Genomic DNA, 20,508 nt, shown 5'->3' on the forward strand with positions numbered 1-20,508 from the left:
GGGTTGACGTGCTGTCAGTGGATTGAATCAGGGCATGTGAAGCGTCTGGGGTAAACCATGGAAAGCTGTGTAGGTATGTATAGTTGCGTGTGTGGACGTATGTATATACATGTGTATGGGGGTGGGTTGGGCCATTTCTTTCGTCTGTTTCCTTGCGCTACCTCGCAAACGCGGGAGACAGCGACAAAAAAATATATATATATATATATATATATATATATATATATATATATATATATATATATATATATTTTTCTTTTTTCTTTCAAACTATTCGCCATTTCCCGCGTTAGCGAGGTAGCGTTAGGAACAGAGGACTGGGCCTTTTTTGGAATATCCTCACCTGGCCCCCTCTGTTCCTTCTTTTGGAAAAAAAAAAAAAAAAAAAAAACGAGAGGGGAGGATTTCCAGCCCCCCGCTCCCTCCCCTTTTAGTCGCCTTCTACGACACGCAGGGAATACGTGGGAAGTATTCTTAATCCCCTATCCCCAGGGAATATATATATATATATATATATATATATATATATATATATATATATATATATATATATATATATATATATATATATATATCTGAGGGAAAGGGTACTATCAAGCATCATAATCAAGAATGTATCATACTGTCTGGGTTGAGAATATGGTTATTTATTATATTAGATTATCAGAGCGAGCGGATTAATGAATGTTATGAATTTTTGGAAATAATGTAAATGTCAAATTGTTACGTGAAGCCTACCCGTGTGATGCCTAGTGTAACGGTAGTAATGTACGGCAAGCACTTAAGCCTATTGTGGCTGATCCCACCCCCAAACCCCTTTTTTTTGGAAATAATTATTTTGACTGAAATGGATTGCGTGGGTAGTGTAAAGTGTTTTGAACTGTGCTATCTTTGTATGATGGCAAAAGGAAAAGGTTATGATATAGCAAATTCTTTCTACGTGCATAATAATTAACTCATCTCTTTTTCTCTCCCTATGCCTCACGTTTTCCACATCACCCAAGCAGTCTCCTACCCTTGCGTAATCTCCAGTATCTTGTATTACCTTTTTCTACTTCAACCTTTCTTTTTTTGCTCAAACAACTAGAAACACATATATAAGCACCGAGAACAAGCCACGCACGCACACTAACATTGTAAGTTACACAAGCTAGATTCAGGGTTGCATAAAGATGATTGGGAGGTGGGGGGTCGGGATGGGGGGTTGAAGGGGCGCGGGAGGGGCAAAGCTCGCGGCCACATATAAAGGAAGCCGACGGCTGCGGATCCCTCAGAGTCAATATTGATCTGTCTTCATACGCTTCGTCCGTACGCACTCCAGAGTAGGTCTAGGCACTCCAGGGTGACCCACACACTCTAGGGTAGTCCCTAGTCTCCACCAGCAGCAGGTTAGTCAGCAGCAACTGCTGCTATAGACTTTTCAAACTCTGATCCAGACGTACAAGTGTATGTGGCACCAGTTGTGGCACATATATGAACAACGCTCGTGTATTGTGTTTTGATGAGTGAGGTAATGATTCTGGCTTTCAGAACATTTACGTGTGGATAGTCATTACCTTAAAAACATTAATGTCGAGTGGTGAAGATCGATCAGGCTGTTGGTGACTGATACAGGCAATTTTCAGTTTTACTTGGTTCGCTTTTAACCTAGTGTGACCAGGACGTGTCGAATGGGACGTCTAACATTTACAATTCCTAATGTTCAAGTAACTTTGACACAACACTTAATGCAAACGATACATTTGAAAGTTATCCTTGAACAAGAAAAAAAAATAACCCGCAAGTCCGAAATAAGGATGGAGTGAAATAAGAGTATCTTTATGTGAAGAGCCAAAGCACACACCACAAGGGCCTTCGTGGTGAAGAGCTTAGCGTTGTTGACCAAGAGTCACCTCAGGGCCGAGTGGGTTCAAATCTTTAGCGTGGCAGTCGGCCTACACCCAAGCCAGGTTCTATTCTCGGGCATGGTCGATAAACGGGTTCCTGGCTTAGGTTGATGTGTGTGTGTGTGTGTGTGTACACAAGAGTAAAGACGTGTTATATATATATATATATATATATATATATATATATATATATATATATATATATATATATATATATATATATATATATATATTCTTATGAGTCCACGGGGAAAATGAAACACGAAAAGTTCCCAAGTGCACTTTCGTGTAATAATCACATCATCAGGGGAGACACAAGAGAGAAATATAACAGTTGATATACATCGAAGAGACGAAGCTACGACGCCATTTGGTAAACATGTGATTGTCCTAAACATGTTTTGGACAATCACATGTTTACCAAATGGCGTCCTAGCTTCGTCTCTTCGATGTATATCAACTGACTGTTATATTTCTCCCTTGTGTCTCCCCTGATGTGATTATTACACGAAAGTGCACTTGGGAACTTTTCGTGTTTCATTTTCCCCGTGGACTCACAGGAATATCTTGATCACGCGCAAAATTGTGATCCTTTCCAATATATATATATATATATATATATATATATATATATATATATATATATATATATATATATATATATATATATGTCTGTTGGGGATGAGAGAGCTTGGGAAGTGAGTCAGTTGTTGTTCGCTGATGATACAGCGCTGGTGGCTGATTCATGTGAGAAACTGCAGAAGCTGGTGACTGAGTTTGGTAAAGTGTGTGGAAGAAGAAAGTTAAGAGTAAATGTGAATAAGAGCAAGGTTATTAGGTACAGTAGGGTTGAGGGTCAAGTCAATTGGGAGGTGAGTTTGAATGGAGAAAAACTGGAGGAAGTGAAGTGTTTTAGATATCTGGGAGTGGATCTGGCAGCGGATGGAACCATGGAAGCGGAAGTGGATCATAGGGTGGGGGAGGGGGCGAAAATTCTGGGGGCCTTGAAGAATGTGTGGAAGTCGAGAACATTATCTCGGAAAGCAAAAATGGGTATGTTTGAAGGAATAGTGGTTCCAACAATGTTGTATGGTTGCGAGGCGTGGGCTATGGATAGAGTTGTGCGCAGGAGGATGGATGTGCTGGAAATGAGATGTTTGAGGACAATGTGTGGTGTGAGGTGGTTTGATCGAGTGAGTAACGTAAGGGTAAGAGAGATGTGTGGAAATAAAAAGAGCGTGGTTGAGAGAGCAGAAGAGGGTGTTTTGAAGTGGTTTGGGCACATGGAGAGGATGAGTGAGGAAAGATTGACCAAGAGGATATATGTGTCGGAGGTGGAGGCAACAAGGAGAAGAGGGAGACCAAATTGGAGGTGGAAAGATGGAGTGAAAAAGATTTTGTGTGATCGGGGCCTGAACATGCAGGAGTGTGAAAGGAGGGCAAGGAATGGAGTGAATTGGAGCGATGTGGTATACCGGGGTTGACGTGCTGTCAGTGGATTGAATCAAGGCATGTGAAGCGTCTGGGGTAAGCTATGGAAATCTGTGTAGGTATGTATATTTGCGTGTGTGGACGTATGTATATACATGTGTGTTGGGGGGGTTGGGCCATTTCTTTCGTCTGTTTCCTTGCGCTACCTCGCAAGCGCGGGAGACAGCGACAAAGTATAAAAAAAAAAAAAATATATATGTATATATATATATATATATATATATATATATATATATATATATATATATATATATATATATATATCCACGTCCATACACGCACATATACATACACATACACAGACATATACATATATACACATGTACATATTCATACTTGCTTACCTTCATCCATTTTTGGCGCTGCCCCGCCCCACATGAAACAGTATCGCTACCCCCTGCTTCAGCGAGGTAGCGCCAGGAAAAGACAACTAAGGCCACATTCGTTCACACTCAGTCTCTCGCTGTCACGTGTAATGCACCGAAGCCACAGCTCTCTATCCACATCCAGGCCCCACAGACCTTTCCACAGTTTACCCCAGACGTTTCATAGGCCCTGGTTCAGTCCATTGACAGCACGTCGACTTGGGTATACCACATCGTTCTAATTCACTCTATTCCTTGCACACCTCTCACCCTCCTGAATGTTCAGGCCCCGATCGCTCATAATCTTTTTCACTCCATCATTACATCTCCAGTTTGGTTTCCCTCTTCTTGTTTCCTCCACCTATGAAATGTATATCCTCTTTGTCAATCTTTCCTCACTCATTTTCTCCATATGTCCAATTCATTTCAGCACACCTGCTTTCTCAACCACATTCCTTATATTAACCCATTTCTTTTACCCTTTCATTACTTACTCGATGTAAGAACCTCACACCATATATCAGTGTGGCTAAGGATGCGAAAATAAGTCGTGGACTTGTAGCGAAATAGTTATCAAGTCCATTCTTAAACGTATTTGTGGTACGGCTTATAACTGCTCTAACTGGCAGATCGTTCCATATGTTAACAATCCTGCTGAAGAAAAAGTACCTAGCCTCACTCGAAGTAAAACGTTTGCCGTGATTTTGTATCCATTGTTGCGAGTGAAATCAGACAGAATCAAGATCTATGCAACTTGATAGATTGATAATCAAAACCATTGATCATTTTAAATACTTGTATTAGTTCACCTCTTGGCCCTTCTTTCCTAAGCTGAATAAATTAAAGTTGTTTAAACAGCTTTCGTGAAATTTCTTTTCAGTCCGGAAATCATTTTCGTAGCTCGACGCTGTTCTCCACTTTTTTTTTTTTTTTTTAGGTACGTAACTCTGCTGAGAATCGTTTATCAAGTGGTGGTCCTATACATCGTTTACATCTCGAATCATGATTTCCACAAGCTTTCCAATTACGGACATTAAGCTTCTTGGGTGATAATCTCCCGGCATCTTTTTATTTTATCGGTGTTATACTGGCAAACTTCCATTCATCTGGAACGTTTCCCGTAGCGACGACTTATTGAAATTGGCAGTTAAAGGCGTAACTATCTCATTTCTCGCCTTATTAATTGTCCTTATATAAAACTTATCAGGGTCTACTCTTTTATTTATTTTAGTCCGTTTATTGCTATTGTATATCTTCAGCTTTTATGTCTGCTGAACTGTTCTCTCTTATCCATGAAACTGGATTTGGGTCATGGGTTAAGTCTTCGATCGAAAATACACGTACACAAATATATATCATTTTTTATTATACTTTGTCGCTGTCTCCCGCGTTTGCGAGGTAGCGCAAGGAAACAGACGAAAGAAATGGCCCACCCACCCCATACACATGTATATACACACGTCCACACACGCAAATATACATACCTACACAGCTTTCCATGGTTTACCCCAGACGCTTCACATGCCTTGATTCAATCCACTGACAGCACGTCAACCCCGGTATACCACATCGCTCCAATTCACTCTATTCCTTGCCCTCCTTTCACCCTCCTGCATGTTCAGGCCCCGATCACACAAAATCTTTTTCACTCCATCTTTCCACCTCCAATTTGGTCTCCCTCTTCTCCTCGTTCCCTCCACCTCCGACACATATATCCTCTTGGTCAATCTTTCCTCACTCATTCTCTCCATGTGCCCAAACCACTTCAAAACACCCTCTTCTGCTCTCTCAACCACGCTCTTTTTATTTCCACACATCTCTCTTACCCTTACGTTACTCACTCGATCAAACCACCTCACACCACACATTGCCCTCAAACATCTCATTTCCAGCACATCCATCCTCCTGCGCACAACTCTATCCATAGCCCATGCCTCGCAACCATACAACAGTGTTGGAACCACTATTCCTTCAAACATAACCATTTTTGCTTTCCGAGATAATGTTCTCGACTTCCACACATTCTTCAAGGCCCCCAGAATTTTCGCCCCCTCCCCCACCCTATGATCCATTTCCGCTTCCATGGTTCCATCCGCTGCCAGATCCACTCCCAGATATCTAAAACACTTCACTTCCTCCAGTTTTTCTCCATTCAAACTCACCTCCCAATTGACTTGACCCTCAACCCTACCGTACCTAATAACCTTGCTCTTATTCACATTTACTCTTAACTTTCTTCTTCCACACACTTTACCAAACTCAGCCTTTGCTATTTTCTTTGTTATAAGGTAAGAAGAGTCTTATCAGGATAAGTCATGAAATATAAGAACATAATCTTGTGCGAGAAGCCGGTGGCAACGTATTTAAAATCATAATGATGTTTCGAGATCATTTGTACCGCAAAATGGCCTACGTTTGCTGCGACAGTCTACACCGATCGGCCACTGTAGAAACTAAACGTTTGTGATATAGTCCACAGAGCATGTAGCAGCGATTGTATCACATTGTGACCTGCTGATCTTATTTCAAGTGAGCGTCTGCTGACAGCTCTATACTCGTCGAACCTGAAATTATCGCCAAAGATGTCACTCTGCTTAAACAGTGGGTGATGATGAAATACTCGGGAAGAGTACTGCTTGGTGAATTCCATATTATAACCATTGTTATGCAGTATACTTCCACGAACCAACCAAAACATTCACTCCATCACGCGAGCCATTTATACACAACGCAAACCTAGCGTGCTGAACGACTTACAGATCTACTACATATAGATGTCATACCATCATTTACAAGACACGACGGAAGATTCAACTTAAAAATATGCAGTCATCCAACACAGAAACGTATTTTCAGTAATGTCGGAATACCTTGGCTTGGGATCAGCTGGGGTAGTTTGGTTAACGATCATCCGTGGCGCTGGGTGACATGACTTTCATGCAACATGCAACAGCCGGGGGATGGCGCATCACGATCTTGGCAACCTCTGGCGCTCTGCTTTGTTATAATTAGAAATGATTATTTGTTTCTGCGAGTTGCAAGCGAATAAAGATGCTGAGTTAAGTTCGTCCAAGGAATGTGGGATTAGACCTTGTCCATCATAATTCCTCAATAATGTAACACTAAAACTAACAAATTCATGTGATGATAAACGCAAAAAAGTATATATGTGTGTGTGTATATATATATATATATATATATATATATATATTTTATATTTATTTATTTATTTTGCTTTGTCGCTGTCTCCCGCGTTTGCGAGGTAGCGCAAGGAAACAGACGAAAGAAATGGCACAACCCACCCCCATACACAATGTACACACACACACGCAAATATACATACCTATACATCTCAATGTACACATATATATACACACACACAGACACATACATATATACCCATGCACACAATTCACACTGCCTGCCCCTATTCATTCCCATCGCCACCTCGCCACACATGGAATACCATCCCCCTCCCCCCTCATGTGTGCGAGGTAGCACTAGGAAAAGACAACAAAGGCCCCATTCGTTCACACTCAGTCTCCAGCTGTCACGCAATAATGCCCGAAACCACAGCTCCCTTTCCACATCCAGGCCCCACACAACTTTCCATGGTTTACCCCAGACGCTTCACATGCCCTGATTCAATCCACTGACAGCACGTCAACCCCGGTATACCACATCGATCCAATTCACTCTATTCCTTGCCCGCCTTTCACCCTCCTGCATGTTCAGGCCCCGATCACTCAAAATCTTTTTCACTCCATCTTTCCACCTCCAGTTTCGTCTCCCACTTCTCGTTCCCTCCACCTCCGAAACATATATCCTCTTGGTCAATCTTTCCTCACTCATTCTCTCCATGTGCCCAAACCATTTCAAAACACCCTCTTTTTATTTCCACACATCTCTCTTACCCTTACATTACTTACTCGATCAAACCACCTCACACCACACATTATCCTCAAACATCTCATTTCCAGCACATCCACCCTCCTGCGCACAACTCTATCCATAGCCCATGCCTCGCAACCATACAACATTGTTGGAACCACTATTCCTATATATATATAGGTGGGTTGATTAGAAAGGGTAGTGAGTGGTGGGATGAAGAAGTAAGAGTATTAGTGAAAGAGAAGAGAGAGGCATTTGGACGATTTTTGCAGGGAAAAAATGAAATTGAGTGGGAGACGTATAAAAGAAAGAGACAGGAGGTCAAGAGAAAGGTGCAAGAGGTGAAAAAAAGGGCAAATGAGAGTTGGGGTGAGAGAGTATCATTAAATTTTAGGGAGAATAAAAAGATGTTCTGGAAGGAGGTAAATAAAGTGCGTAAGACAAGGGAGCAAATGGGAACTTCAGTGAAGGGCGCAAATGGGGAGGTGATAACAAGTAGTGGTGATGTGAGAAGGAGATGGAGTGAGTATTTTGAAGGTTTGTTGAATGTGTTTGATGATAGAGTGGCAGATATAGGGTGTTTTGGTCGAGGTGGTGTGCAAAGTGCGAGGGTTAGGGAAAATGAGTTGGTAAACAGAGAAGAGGTAGTAAAAGCTTTGCGGAAGATGAAAGCCGGCAAGGCAGCAGGTTTGGATGGTATTGCAGTGGAATTTATTAAAAAAGGGGGTGACTGTATTGTTGACTGGTTGGTAAGGTTATTTAATGTGTGTATGACTCATGGTGAGGTGCCTGAGGATTGGCGGAATGCGTGCATAGTGCCATTGTACAAAGGCAAAGGGGATAAGAGTGAGTGCTCAAATTACAGAGGTATAAGTTTGTTGAGTATTCCTGGCAAATTATATGGGAGGGTATTGATTGAGAGGGTGAAGGCATGTACAGAGCATCAGATTGGGGAAGAGCAGTGTGGTTTCAGAAGTGGTAGAGGATGTGTGGATCAGGTGTTTGCTTTGAAGAATGCATGTGAGAAATACTTAGAAAAGCAAATGGATTTGTATGTAGCATTTATGGATCTGGAGAAGGCATATGATAGAGTTGATAGAGATGCTCTGTGGAAGGTATTAAGAATATATGGTGTAGGAGGCAAGTTGTTAGAAGCAGTGAAAAGTTTTTATCGAGGATGTAAGGCATGTGTACGTGTAGGAAGAGAGGAAAGTGATTGGTTCTCAGTGAATGTAGGTTTGCGGCAGGGGTGTGTGATGTCTCCATGGTTGTTTAATTTGTTTATGGATGGGGTTGTTAGGGAGGTGAATGCAAGAGTTTTGGAAAGAGGGGCAAGTATGAAGTCTGTTGGGGATGAGAGAGCTTGGGAAGTGAGTTGTTGTTGTTCGCTGATGATACAGCACTGGTGGCTGATTCATGTGAGAAACTGCAGAAGCTGGTGACTGAGTTTGGTAAAGTGTGTGAAAGAAGAAAGTTAAGAGTAAATGTGAAAAAGAGCAAGGTTATTAGGTACAGTAGGGTTGAGGGTCAATTCAATTGGGAGGTGAGTTTGAATGGAGAAAAACTGGAGGAAGTGAAGTGTTTTAGATATCTGGGAGTGGATCTGGCAGCGGATGGAACCATGGAAGCGGAAGTGGATCATAGGGTGGGGGAGGGGGCGAACATTCTGGGAGCCTTGAAGAATGTGTGGAAGTCGAGAACATTATCTCGGAAAGCAAAAATGGGTATGTTTGAAGGAATAGTGGTTCCAACAATGTTGTATGGTTGCGAGGCGTGGACTATGGATAGAGTTGTGTGCAGGAGGATGGATGTGCTGGAAATGAGATGTTTGAGGACAATGTGTGGTGTGAGGTGGTTTGATCGAGTAAGTAACGTAAGGGTAAGAGAGATGTGTGGAAATAAAAAGAGCGTGGTTGAGAGAGCAGAAGAGGGTGTTTTGAAATGGTTTGGTCACATGGAGAGAATGAGTGAGGAAAGATTGACCAAGAGGATATATGTGTCGGAGGTGGAGGGAACGAGGAGAAGAGGGAGACCAAATTGGAGGTGGAAAGATGGAGTGAAAAAGATTTTGAGTGATCGGGGCCTGAACATGCAGGAGGGTGAAAGGAGGGCAAAGAATAGAGTGAATTGGAGCGATGTGGTATACCGGGGTTGACGTGCTGTCAGTGGATTGAATCAAGGCATGTGTATGGGGGTGGGTTGGGCCATTTCTTTCGTCTGTTTCCTTGCGCTACCTCGCAAACACGGGAGACAGCGACAAAGCAAAAAAAAAAAAAAAAAAAATCTTTTCTTCTTTCCTTTTATACTATTCGCCATTTCCCGCCTCAGTGAGGTAGCATTAAGAACAGAGGACTGGGCCTCTGAGGAAACCTCCTCACCCGGCCCCCTTCTCTGTTCCTTCCTTTGGAAAATTGAAAAAAAAAAAAAAAAGAGGGGAAGATTTCCAGCCCCCCTGCTCCCTTCCCTTTTAGTCGCCTTCTACGACACGCAGGGAATACGTGGGAAGTATTCTTTCTCCCCTATCCCCAGGGATAATATATATATATATTTTTTTTTTTGCTTTGTCGCTGTCTCCCGCATTTGCGAGGTAGCGCAAGGAAACAGACGAAAGAAATGGCCCAATCCACCCCCATACACATGTATATACATACGTCCACACACGCAAATATACATACCTACACAGCTTTCCATGGTTTACCCCAGACGCTTCACATGCCTTGATTCAATCCACTGACAGCATGTCAACCCCGGTATACCACATCGCTCCAATTCACTCTATTCCTTGCCCTCCTTTCACCCTCTTGCATGTTCAGGCCCCGATCACACAAAATCTTTTTCACTCCATCTTTCCACCTCCAATTTGGTCTCCCTCTTCTCGTTCCCTCCACCTCCGACACATATATCCTCTTGGTCAATCTTTCTTCACTCATTCTCTCCATGTGCCCAAACCATTTCAAAACACCCTCTTCTGCTCTCTCAACCACGCTCTTTTTATTTCCACACATCTCTCTTACCCTTACCTTACTTACTCGATCAAACCACCTCACACCACACATTGTCCTCAAACATCTCATTTCCAGCACATCCATCCTCCTGCGCACAACTCTATCCATAGCCCACACCTCGCAACCATACAACATTGTTGGAACCACTATTCCTTCAAACATACCCATTTTTGCTTTCCGAGAAATGTTCTCGACTTCCACACATTCTTCAAGGCTCCCAGGATTTTCGCCCCCTCCCCCACCCTATGATCCACTTCCGCTTCCATGGTTCCATCCGCTGCCAGATCCACTCCCAGATATCTAAAACACTTCACTTCCTCCAGTTTTTCTCCATTCAAACTCACCTCCCAATTGACTTGACCCTCAACCCTACTGTACCTAATAACCTTGCTCTTATTCACATTTACTCTTAACTTTCTTCTTTCACACACTTTACCAAACTCAGTCCCCAGGGATAATATATATATATTCATTTATTATAACTTGTCGCTGTCTCCCGCGTTAGAAAGGTAGCGCACGGAAACATGAAAGAATGGCCCAACCCACCCAGGTACACATGTATATACATACACGTTCACACACGCACATATACATACCTATACATCTCAACATATACATATATACACACACAGAGACATATATACACATGTACATAATTCATACTGTCTGCCCTTATTCATTCCCGTTGCCACCCCGCCACACATGAAATAGCAACCCCCTCCCTCCGCATGTGCGTGAGGTAGCACACTCAGTCTCTAGCTGTCATGTGTAATACACCGGAACCACAGCTACCTTTCTACGTCCAGGCCCCACAAAACTTTCCATGGTTTACCCCAGACGATTCACATGCCCTGGTTCAATCCACTGACAGCACGTCGACCCCGGTATACTACCTCGTTCCAATTCACTGTATTCCTTGCATGCCTTTCACCCTCCTGCATGTTCAGGTCCCGATCACTCAAAATCTTTTTCACTCCATCTTTCCACCTCCAATTTGGTCTCCCACTTCTCAGTCCCTCCACCTCAGACACATATATCCTCTTTGTCAATCTTTCCTCACTCATTCTCTCCATGTGACCTAACAATTTCAAAACACCCTCTTCTGCTCTCTTAACCACAGTCTTTCTATTACCACACATCTCTCTTACCCTTTCATTACTTACTCGATCAAACTACCTCACACCACATATTGTCCTCAAACATCTCATTTCCAGCACATCCACCCTCCTCCACACAACTCTATCTATGGCCCACGTCTCGCAACCATATAACATTGTTGGAACCACTATTCCTTCAAACATACCCATTTTTGCTTTCCAAGATAACGTTCTTGACTTCCACACATTTTTCAACGCTCCCAGAACTTTTGCCTCCTCCCCCACCCTATGATTCACTTCCACTTCTATGGTTCCATCCGCTGCCAGATCCACTCCCAGATATCTACAACACTTCACTTCCTCCAGTTTTTCTCCATTCAAACTTACCTCCCAACTGACTTGTCCCTCAACCCTACTGTACCTAATAACCTTGCTCTTATTCACATCTACTCTCAGCTTTCTTCTTTCACACACTTTACCAAACTCAGTCACCAGCTTCTGCAGTTATATATACATATAGTAAAAGCTTCGCGGAAGATGAAAGCCGGCAAGGCAGCGGGTTTGAATGGTATTGCAGAGGAATTTATAAAAAAAAAGGGGGTGACTGTATTGTTGACTGGTTGGTAAGGTTATTCAATGTATGTATGACTCATGGTGGGGTGCCTGATGATTGGCGGAAAGCTTGCATAGTGCCATTGTACAAAGGCAAAGGGGATAAAAGTGAGTGCTCAAATTACAGAGATATTAACTGAGAGGGTGAAGGCATGTACAAAGCTTCAGATTGGGGAAGAGCAGTGTGGTTTCAGAAGTGGTAGAGGATGTGTGGATCAGGTGTTTGCTTTGAAGAATGTATGTGAGAAATACTTAGAAAAGCAAATGGATTTGTATGTAGCATTTATGGATCTGGAGAAGGCATTTGATAAAGTTAATAGAGATGCTCTGTGGAAGTATTAAGAATATATGGTGTAGGAGGCAAGTTGTTAGAAGCAGTGAAAAGTTTTTATCAGGGATGTAAGGCATGTGTACGTGTAGGAAGAGAGGAAAGTGACTGGTTCTCATTGAATGTTGATTTGCGGCAGGGGTGCGTGATGTCTCCATGATTGTTTAATTTGTTTATGGATGGGGTTGTTAGGGAGGTGAATGCAAGAGTTTTGGAATTAGGGGCAAGTATGAAGTCTGCTGTGGATGAGAGAGCTTGGGAAGTGAGTCAGTTGTTGTTCGCTGATGACACAGCGCTGGTGGCTGATTCATGTGAGAAACTGCAGAAGCTGGTGACTGAGTTTGGTAAAGTGTGTGAAAGAAGAAAGTTAAGAGTAAATGTGAATAAGAGCAAGGTTATTAGGTACAGTAGGGTTGAGGGTCAAGTCAATTGGGAGGTAAGTTTGAATGAAGAAAAACTGGAGGAAGTAAAGTGTTTTAGATATCTGGGAGTGGATCTGGCAGCGGATGGAACCATGGAAGCGGAAGTGAATCATAGGGTGGGGGAGGGGGCGAAAATCCTGGGAGCCTTGAAGAATGTGTGGAAGTTGAGAACATTATCTCGGAAAGCAAAAATGGGTATGTTTGAAGGAATAGTGGTTCCAACAATGTTGTATGGTTGCGAGGCGTGGGCTATGGATAGAGTTGTGCGCAGGAGGGTGGATGTGCTGGAAATGAGATGTTTGAGGACAATGTGTGGTGTGAGGTGGTTTGATCGAGTAAGTAATGTAAGGGTAAGAGAGATGTGTGGAAATAAAAAGAGCGTGGTTGAGAGAGCAGAAGAGGGTGTTTTGAAATGGTTTGGGCACATGGAGAGAATGAGTGAGGAAAGATTGACCAAGAGGACATATGTGTCAGAGGTGGAGGGAACGAGGAGAAGTGGGAGACCAAATTGGAGGTGGAAAGATGGAGTGAAAAAGATTTTGTGTGATCGGGGCCTGAACATGCAGGAGGATGAAAGGCGGGCAAGGAATAGAGTGAATTGGATCGATGTGGTATACCGGGGTTGACGTGCTGTCAGTGGATTGAATCAGGGCATGTGAAGCGTCTGGGGTAAACCATGGAGAGTTGTGTGGGGCCTGGATGTGGAAAGGGAGCTGTGGTTTCGGGCATTATTGCATGACAGCTAGAGACTGAGTGTGAACGAATGGGGCCTTTGTTGTCTTTTCCTAGTGCTACCTCGCACATATGAGGGGGGAGGGGGATGGTATTCCATGTGTGGCGAGGTGGCGATGGGAATGAATAAAAGCAGACAGTGTGAATTGTGTGCATGGGTATATATGTATGTGTCTGTGTGTGTATATATATGTGTACATTGAGATGTATAGGTATGTATATTTGCGTGTGTGGACGTGTATGTATATACATTGTGTATGGGGGTGGGTTGGGCCATTTCTTTCGTCTGTTTCCTTGCGCTACCTCGCAAACGCGGGAGACAGCGACAAAGAATAATAAATAAATAAAATATATAAACGTCCATACACTCACATGTACATATCAACATATACATAAGTATACATACATATATACACTTGTGCTTATTGATGCTTGCCTTCATCCATTCCTGGCACTACCCCACCCCATAGGAAACAGCATTGCTACCCCCTGCTGCAGTGGGGCAGTGTCAGGAAAATAGACAAAAAGGCTATATTGTTCACACTCAGCTGTCATATGTAATGCACCAAATCACAGCTCCCTATCCACATTCAGGCCCCACAGACCTTTCCGTGGTTTACCCCAGATATTTCAAATGTCCTAGTCCAGTCCATTGACAGCATGTCGACCTCAGTATACCACATCACTCCAATTCACTATATTCTTTGCACGCTTCTCACCTTCCTGTATGTTCAAGCCTCGATTGCTCTAAATCTTTTTCACTCCGTCCTTCCATCTCCAATTTGGTCTCCCGCTTCTCCTTGTTCCCCCCACCTCTGACACATATACCCTCTTTGGCAATCTTTCCTCACTCATTCTCTCCATATGTTCAAACCATTTCAACACACCCTCTTCTGCTCTCTCAACCACACTCTATTTCCACACATCTCTCATACCCTTTCATTACTTACTCGATCAAACCTCCTCACACCACATATTGTCCTCAAAGATTTCATTTCCAACACATCCACCTTCCTCCGTACAACCCTATCTATAGCCCATACATCACAACTATATACTATTGTTGGAACTACTATTCCTTCAAACATACCCATTTTTGCTCCCTGAGATAACGTTCTGTCCTTCCACACATTCTTCATCACTCCTAGAACCTTTGCCCCTCCCTCACCCTGTGACTCACTTCCGCTTCCTTAGTTCCATTTGCTGCTAAGTCCACTCACAGATATCTAAAAACACTTCCAGTTTTTCTCCCTTCAAACTTACATCCCAATTTACTTGTCCCTCAACCCTACTGAAGCTAATAACCTTGCTCTTATTCACATTTACTCTCCATGTTAAGATCGTTGATCTTAATTTCTCTCATCAAAAGTGGACTATCAGGCTAGTCATGCCATCTTAAAAGCACCATACATCCACTTAAACCTCATCTATTTTCTTCTCTTGCCATCTCCTGTTTGCACAATTGTTTTTAAATGCAAACATGACAGAGTCCAACAGTTCTGTAGCCCCTAGTCCTTGGCATCATGGGGAGTTAAGAATCACAGGGTTCCATCGGATTCGATTGCCAATGAGAGGGATGGCTAAAATTAGTAGTAACAGTCCCTCCTACAACCTTCCTTTCCCTAATAGACCTACTCTTTTTACATTTACCATACCAAAATTTGTGCTCTTACCAGTAACCTCTCTTCTGTTCAACACCATCCATCTAGCACCTCTCCTGATATATTACTTCTCTTTGAGACCCAATGGTCTAATGATGTTCTCACTAACCCCTTTTTTCATACCCAGCTGTAATCATTCACAATTCCAGTTCAAAGGGGGTGTCTGTGTCTATTCCAGCATCAACACATCACACACTTCTCGGACCATGAGTCTCTAAAACTTTGATCTTATCTGGCACAAAGTCCATTTCCCAGCTACCACACTTTTCTTTTGCTTTGCCTTCTGCTCTCCTAATTCTATAAATCTTACATCTTTCTTTGACTATATTAAATTCCTGTCATGAGAGTTGCAACCTTTTCCCTGCAAGCCAAGATCCTCTACTGAGAGGATTTCAGTGTCCACCATGGAACTTTTAGAAAGGTTCTTAAGTAACATTAGGACTCTTTCACAGAAATTGGTCATGATGTAATAATAATAATAATAATAATAATAATAATAATAATAATAATAATAACAATGATGGTGATAAATCAAACCCTGAAAAGAGATATTTCATTCAAAAACCTTCCCATCAAGAAAGTAAATTCTACATGATCTTAATTATCCTTTACACTCTTCATTTAGTGAGACAGCATTGGTGTGTGGCAGGATGATGGAAAGATTGCCAGCGGTGGTGGGCAATGATGGAGTCTTTCACTTGAGCCTGCTGGACTACTTGGTGTTTGGCATAATGCTGGTGGCATCCATATGTGTGGGCCTGTACAGTGCCCTCAAGGCCCGTGGCAGTGTTACCACCACAATGGACTTCCTACTTGGGGGTCGGCATATGCCCATCCTGCCAGTGGCCCTCTCCCTCCTGGGTGGAGTCGTCTCTGCCCTCTCCATCCTTGGTAAGCATATGGAATTAGCCTTGCAGCCCATCCTACCCTTAACCCTTCAGGAGTGTGGGGACGAGGGCCTGAATCTGCTAGTTCCCATGAAATTTCCATGGCTATAAGCATTCTCCACACAACATTGTATTTCTAAACTTTTTTTTCTGCAGGCAGTTTAGCCAGAGGAAGAAGTGGTTGGTAAGGTGCTTCCTGCATTTCTACCTTGTTTCTGCCACAATTAAGAGAATGATTGCAGATATTCATGCACTCACATGACCATACCCATAAACCTAAAGGCATTGATCACACCTTTTTTTATCTTTTCTTTTCCATAGGTAATTCAGCAGAAGTGTATCTACATGGAACACAGCTCTCCATCAATCTCTTGGGTTCCATCCTGGGCATCATGGCAGTGAGGAACCTTACCTTACCAGTCCTTAATCAACTTGATCTTGTCTCTATGATGCAGGTGTGTGTGTGAAATTACCTGTTTGAAGTTACCTTTTTCTATGGACAAGTTAAAACTGTTGTGGCCTCCCATCTTTTGTTTAACATTCTACAGTATGTCTTTTTTTCATCTTATCTCTTATTGCTCACAGGATTTATTTCCTCGTTAATTAGCTTGTGTTTTTAGATATCTTCTCTGATTCTTGTTCCTCTTTTGTGCTGTGGTTGAGTACAGTACTTCCCTTTTATTTTGAAAAGCTGATCTGTATCAATATTCTTGGTATTCTCTGGAAACTCAACATTTTCATATTTTCTCATGTCATTCTACCTCCCAACTTTTGTAGAACTAAGGCTTTTCACCTCTCCTGCTAACTGATCTCTCTCTGTCATGTTACACTTTTTCCTCCATGTTGTTGGACACTCTTATAGCTGTAAAAGTTACCCAGGTGAGGAGACCAAACTATCATTGCATACACTGACTTGGGTAGAACAAACACCATTAATACCTTTCTAAGCATGTCAAAGACTGTATAGTTACAGAGTTAGCAGTAATAAAATACTTTTTGTCTCCATAAGAAACCTTCTCATGTGGTACCATAAGGAGTCTCAGAAGACTGAAGTTCTGTCACCAAAATGATTCCATTAACTTTCTTTCTCCCTGCTGGTTGTCATCATTGACCAAATAAATTTTTTGTTCCCTATCTTCATCAATCTGTATCAAAGTTTCTTTACCATCTTCCACATCCTCTCCATATCTTGTAGGTTATTGCACTTTTGCATACATCACATTTTTGTTATAGCTTGGAATCATCCACAAACATCTAGTTATGTCCCCAGACCCTTTTACTTGACATGTATAAACAAAGAGACAACTATCTTCCCTGATTTTTGGTGAAAACTTAACGGAAAGGTTGAGCCAATCTACACACGTGTCTGTGACACTTATGTACAGGTGGCAGGCCTAGTACCTGAGAAACAAGTTGCTAGTTCACCATTTACTGTTCGGTGGTGCTACTTACTACTTGTGCGTATTTCAGTCATTTTCTTATTACCAACATGTGTAGACTTTCTTTTATGTTAGCTGAGATGGGATGGGCAGATGAGGCCCTAATCAAGGCCATCCTGTTTCATGTGGGACAAGGTAGCGCCAGGAATGGATGAATGCAAGCGAGTATGAATATGTACATGTGTATATATGTCTGTGTATGTGTATGTATATGTATATGTATAATGTGGCGGGGTGGTGACGGGAATGAATTAAGGCAGCAAGTATGAATTATGCACATGTGTATATATGTATATGTCTGTGTATGTATATATATGTATACATTGAAATGTATAGGTATGTATATGTGCGTGTGTGGACGTGTATGTATATATGTGTATGTGGGTGGGTTGGGCCATTCTTTCGACTGTTTCCTTGCGCTACCTCACTGACGCGGGAGACCACGACAAAGTATAATGGGGTGACAGAGTATCATTAAAATTTAGGGAGAATAAAAAGATGTTTTGGAAGGAGGTAAATAAAGTAAGACAAGAGAACAAATAGGAACATCGGTGAAGGGGGCTAATGGGGAGGTAATAACAAGTAGTGTTGATGTGAGAAGGAGATGGAGTGAGTATTTTGTAGGTTTGTTGAATGTGTTAGATGAGAGAGTGGCAGATATAGGATGTTTTGGTTGAGATGGTCTATGAAGTGAGAGGGGTCAGGGAGAATGATTTGGTAAACAGAGACGAGGTAGTGAAAGCTTTGTGGAAGATGAAAGCTGGTAAGGCAGCTGGTTGGGATGGTATTGCAGTGGAATTTATTAAAAAAGGGGGTGACTGTGTTGTTGACTGGTTGGTGAGGATGTTCAGTGTGTGTATGGCTCATGGTGAAGTGCCTGAGGATTGGTGGAATGCATGCACAGTGCCATTGTACTTAGGCAAAAGGGATAAAGGTGAGTGTTCATATTACAGAGGTATAAGTTTGTTGAGTATTCCTGGGAAATTATATGAGAGGGTATTGATTGAGAGGGTGAAGGCATGTACAGAGCATCAGAGTGGGGAAGAGCAGTGTGGTTTCAGAAGTAGTAGAGGATGTGTGGATCAAGTGTTTGCTTTGAAGAATGTATGTGAAAAATACTTAGAAAAACAAATGGATTTGTATGTAGCATTTATGGATCTGGAGAAGGCATATGATATAGTTGATAGAGATGCTCTGTGGAAGGTATTAAGAGTATATGGTGTGGGAGGCAAGTTGCTAGAAGCAGTGAAAAGTTTTCATCGAGGATGTAAGGCATGTGTAGGAGTAGGAGGAGAGGAAATTGACTGGTTCTCAGTGAATGTCGGTTTGTGGCAGGGGTGTGTGATGTCTCCATGGTTGTTTAATTTGTTTATGGATGGGGTTGTTTGGGAGGTGAATGCAAGAGTTTTGGAGAGAGGGGTAAGTATGCAGTCTGTTGTGGATGAGAAGGCTTGGGAAGTGAGTCAGTTGTTGTTCGCTGATGATACAGCGCTGGTGGCTGATTCATGCGAGAAACTGCAGAAGCTGGTGATGGAGTTTGGTAAAGTGTGTGAAAGAAGAAAGCTGAGAGTAAATGTGAATAAGAGCAAGGTTATTACATACAGTAGGGTTGAGGGACGAGTCAATTGGGAGGTAAGTTTGAATGGAGAAAAACTGGAGGAAGTGAGGTGTTTTAGATATCTGTGAGTGGATTTGGCAGTGGATGGAACCATGGAAGCAGAAGTGAGTCACAGGGTGGGGGAGGGGGCAAAAGTTCTGGAAGCGTTGGAAAATGTGTGGAAGGCGAGAACATTATTTCGGAAAGTAAAAATGGGTATGTTTGAAGGAAGAGTGGTTCCAACAATGTTATATGGTTGTGAGGTGTGGGCTATAGATAGGGCTGTGCAGAGGAGGGTGGATGTGTTGGAAATGAGACATCTGAGGACAAATATGTGCTGTAAGGTGGTTTGATCGAGTAAGTAATGAAAGGGTAAGAGAGATGTGTGGTAATAATAAGAGTGTGGTTGAGAGAGCAGAAGAGGATGTATTGAGATGGTTTGGTCACATGGAGAGAATGAGTGAGGAAAGACTGACAAAGAGGATCGGGGTCTGATTCAACATGCAGGAAGGTGAAAGGCGTGCAAGGAATAGAGTGAATTGGAACGATGTGGTATATCGGGGCCAACATGTTGTCAATGGATTGAACCAGGGCATGTGAAGCGTCTGAGATAAGCCATGGAAAGTTTTGTGGAGCCTGGATGTATGTGTATGTATATATATGTATACAATGAAATATATAGGTATGTATATGTGTGTTATCTTTTTTTAATTTTCCAAAAGAAGGAACAGAGAAGGGGACCAGGTGAGGATATTCCCTCAAAGGCCCAGTTCTCTGTTCTTAACGCTACCTCGCTAACGCGGGAAATGGCGAATGGTTTGAAAGAAAGAAAGTATATGTGTGTGTGTGGATGTGTATGTATATACATGTGTATGTGGGTGGGTTGGGCCATTCTTTTGTCTGTTTCCTTGCCCTACCTCACTAATGTGGGAGACAGCAACAAAGTATAATAAAAAATATATATATCATATTATCATTTTTTTTATTATACTTTGTGCTGTCTCCCGTGTTAGCGAGGTAATGCAAAATAAATATATATCTATGATATATATCTATATTTATTTTATTATACACAATCGCTTTTTCCCGCATTAG

General features: G+C 42.3%; 1 protein-coding gene across 3 annotated transcripts in view; it reads left to right on the forward strand.

Moving 5' to 3' along the window:
* Positions 1-1,273: 1,273 nt before the first annotated feature.
* The window catches only part of LOC139762529 (sodium-coupled monocarboxylate transporter 1-like), a 65,985-nt gene continuing 46,750 nt past the window's right edge, over positions 1,274-20,508 (forward strand). For 2 of the 3 annotated variants that reach the window (XM_071687526.1, XM_071687528.1), the window contains exons 1-3: positions 1,274-1,388; positions 16,116-16,381; positions 16,699-16,832. In XM_071687526.1, coding sequence (XP_071543627.1) covers positions 16,141-16,381; positions 16,699-16,832 — 375 coding nt within the window. In that variant the 5' untranslated portion in view covers positions 1,274-1,388; positions 16,116-16,140. The remainder of the gene's footprint in view (positions 1,389-16,115; positions 16,382-16,698; positions 16,833-20,508) is intronic. The other variant, XM_071687527.1, reaches the window with a different exon arrangement.

The sequence above is a fragment of the Panulirus ornatus genome, chromosome 43 (assembly GCF_036320965.1).
Source record: "Panulirus ornatus isolate Po-2019 chromosome 43, ASM3632096v1, whole genome shotgun sequence".
Taxonomy (NCBI): Eukaryota; Metazoa; Arthropoda; class Malacostraca; order Decapoda; family Palinuridae; genus Panulirus; species Panulirus ornatus.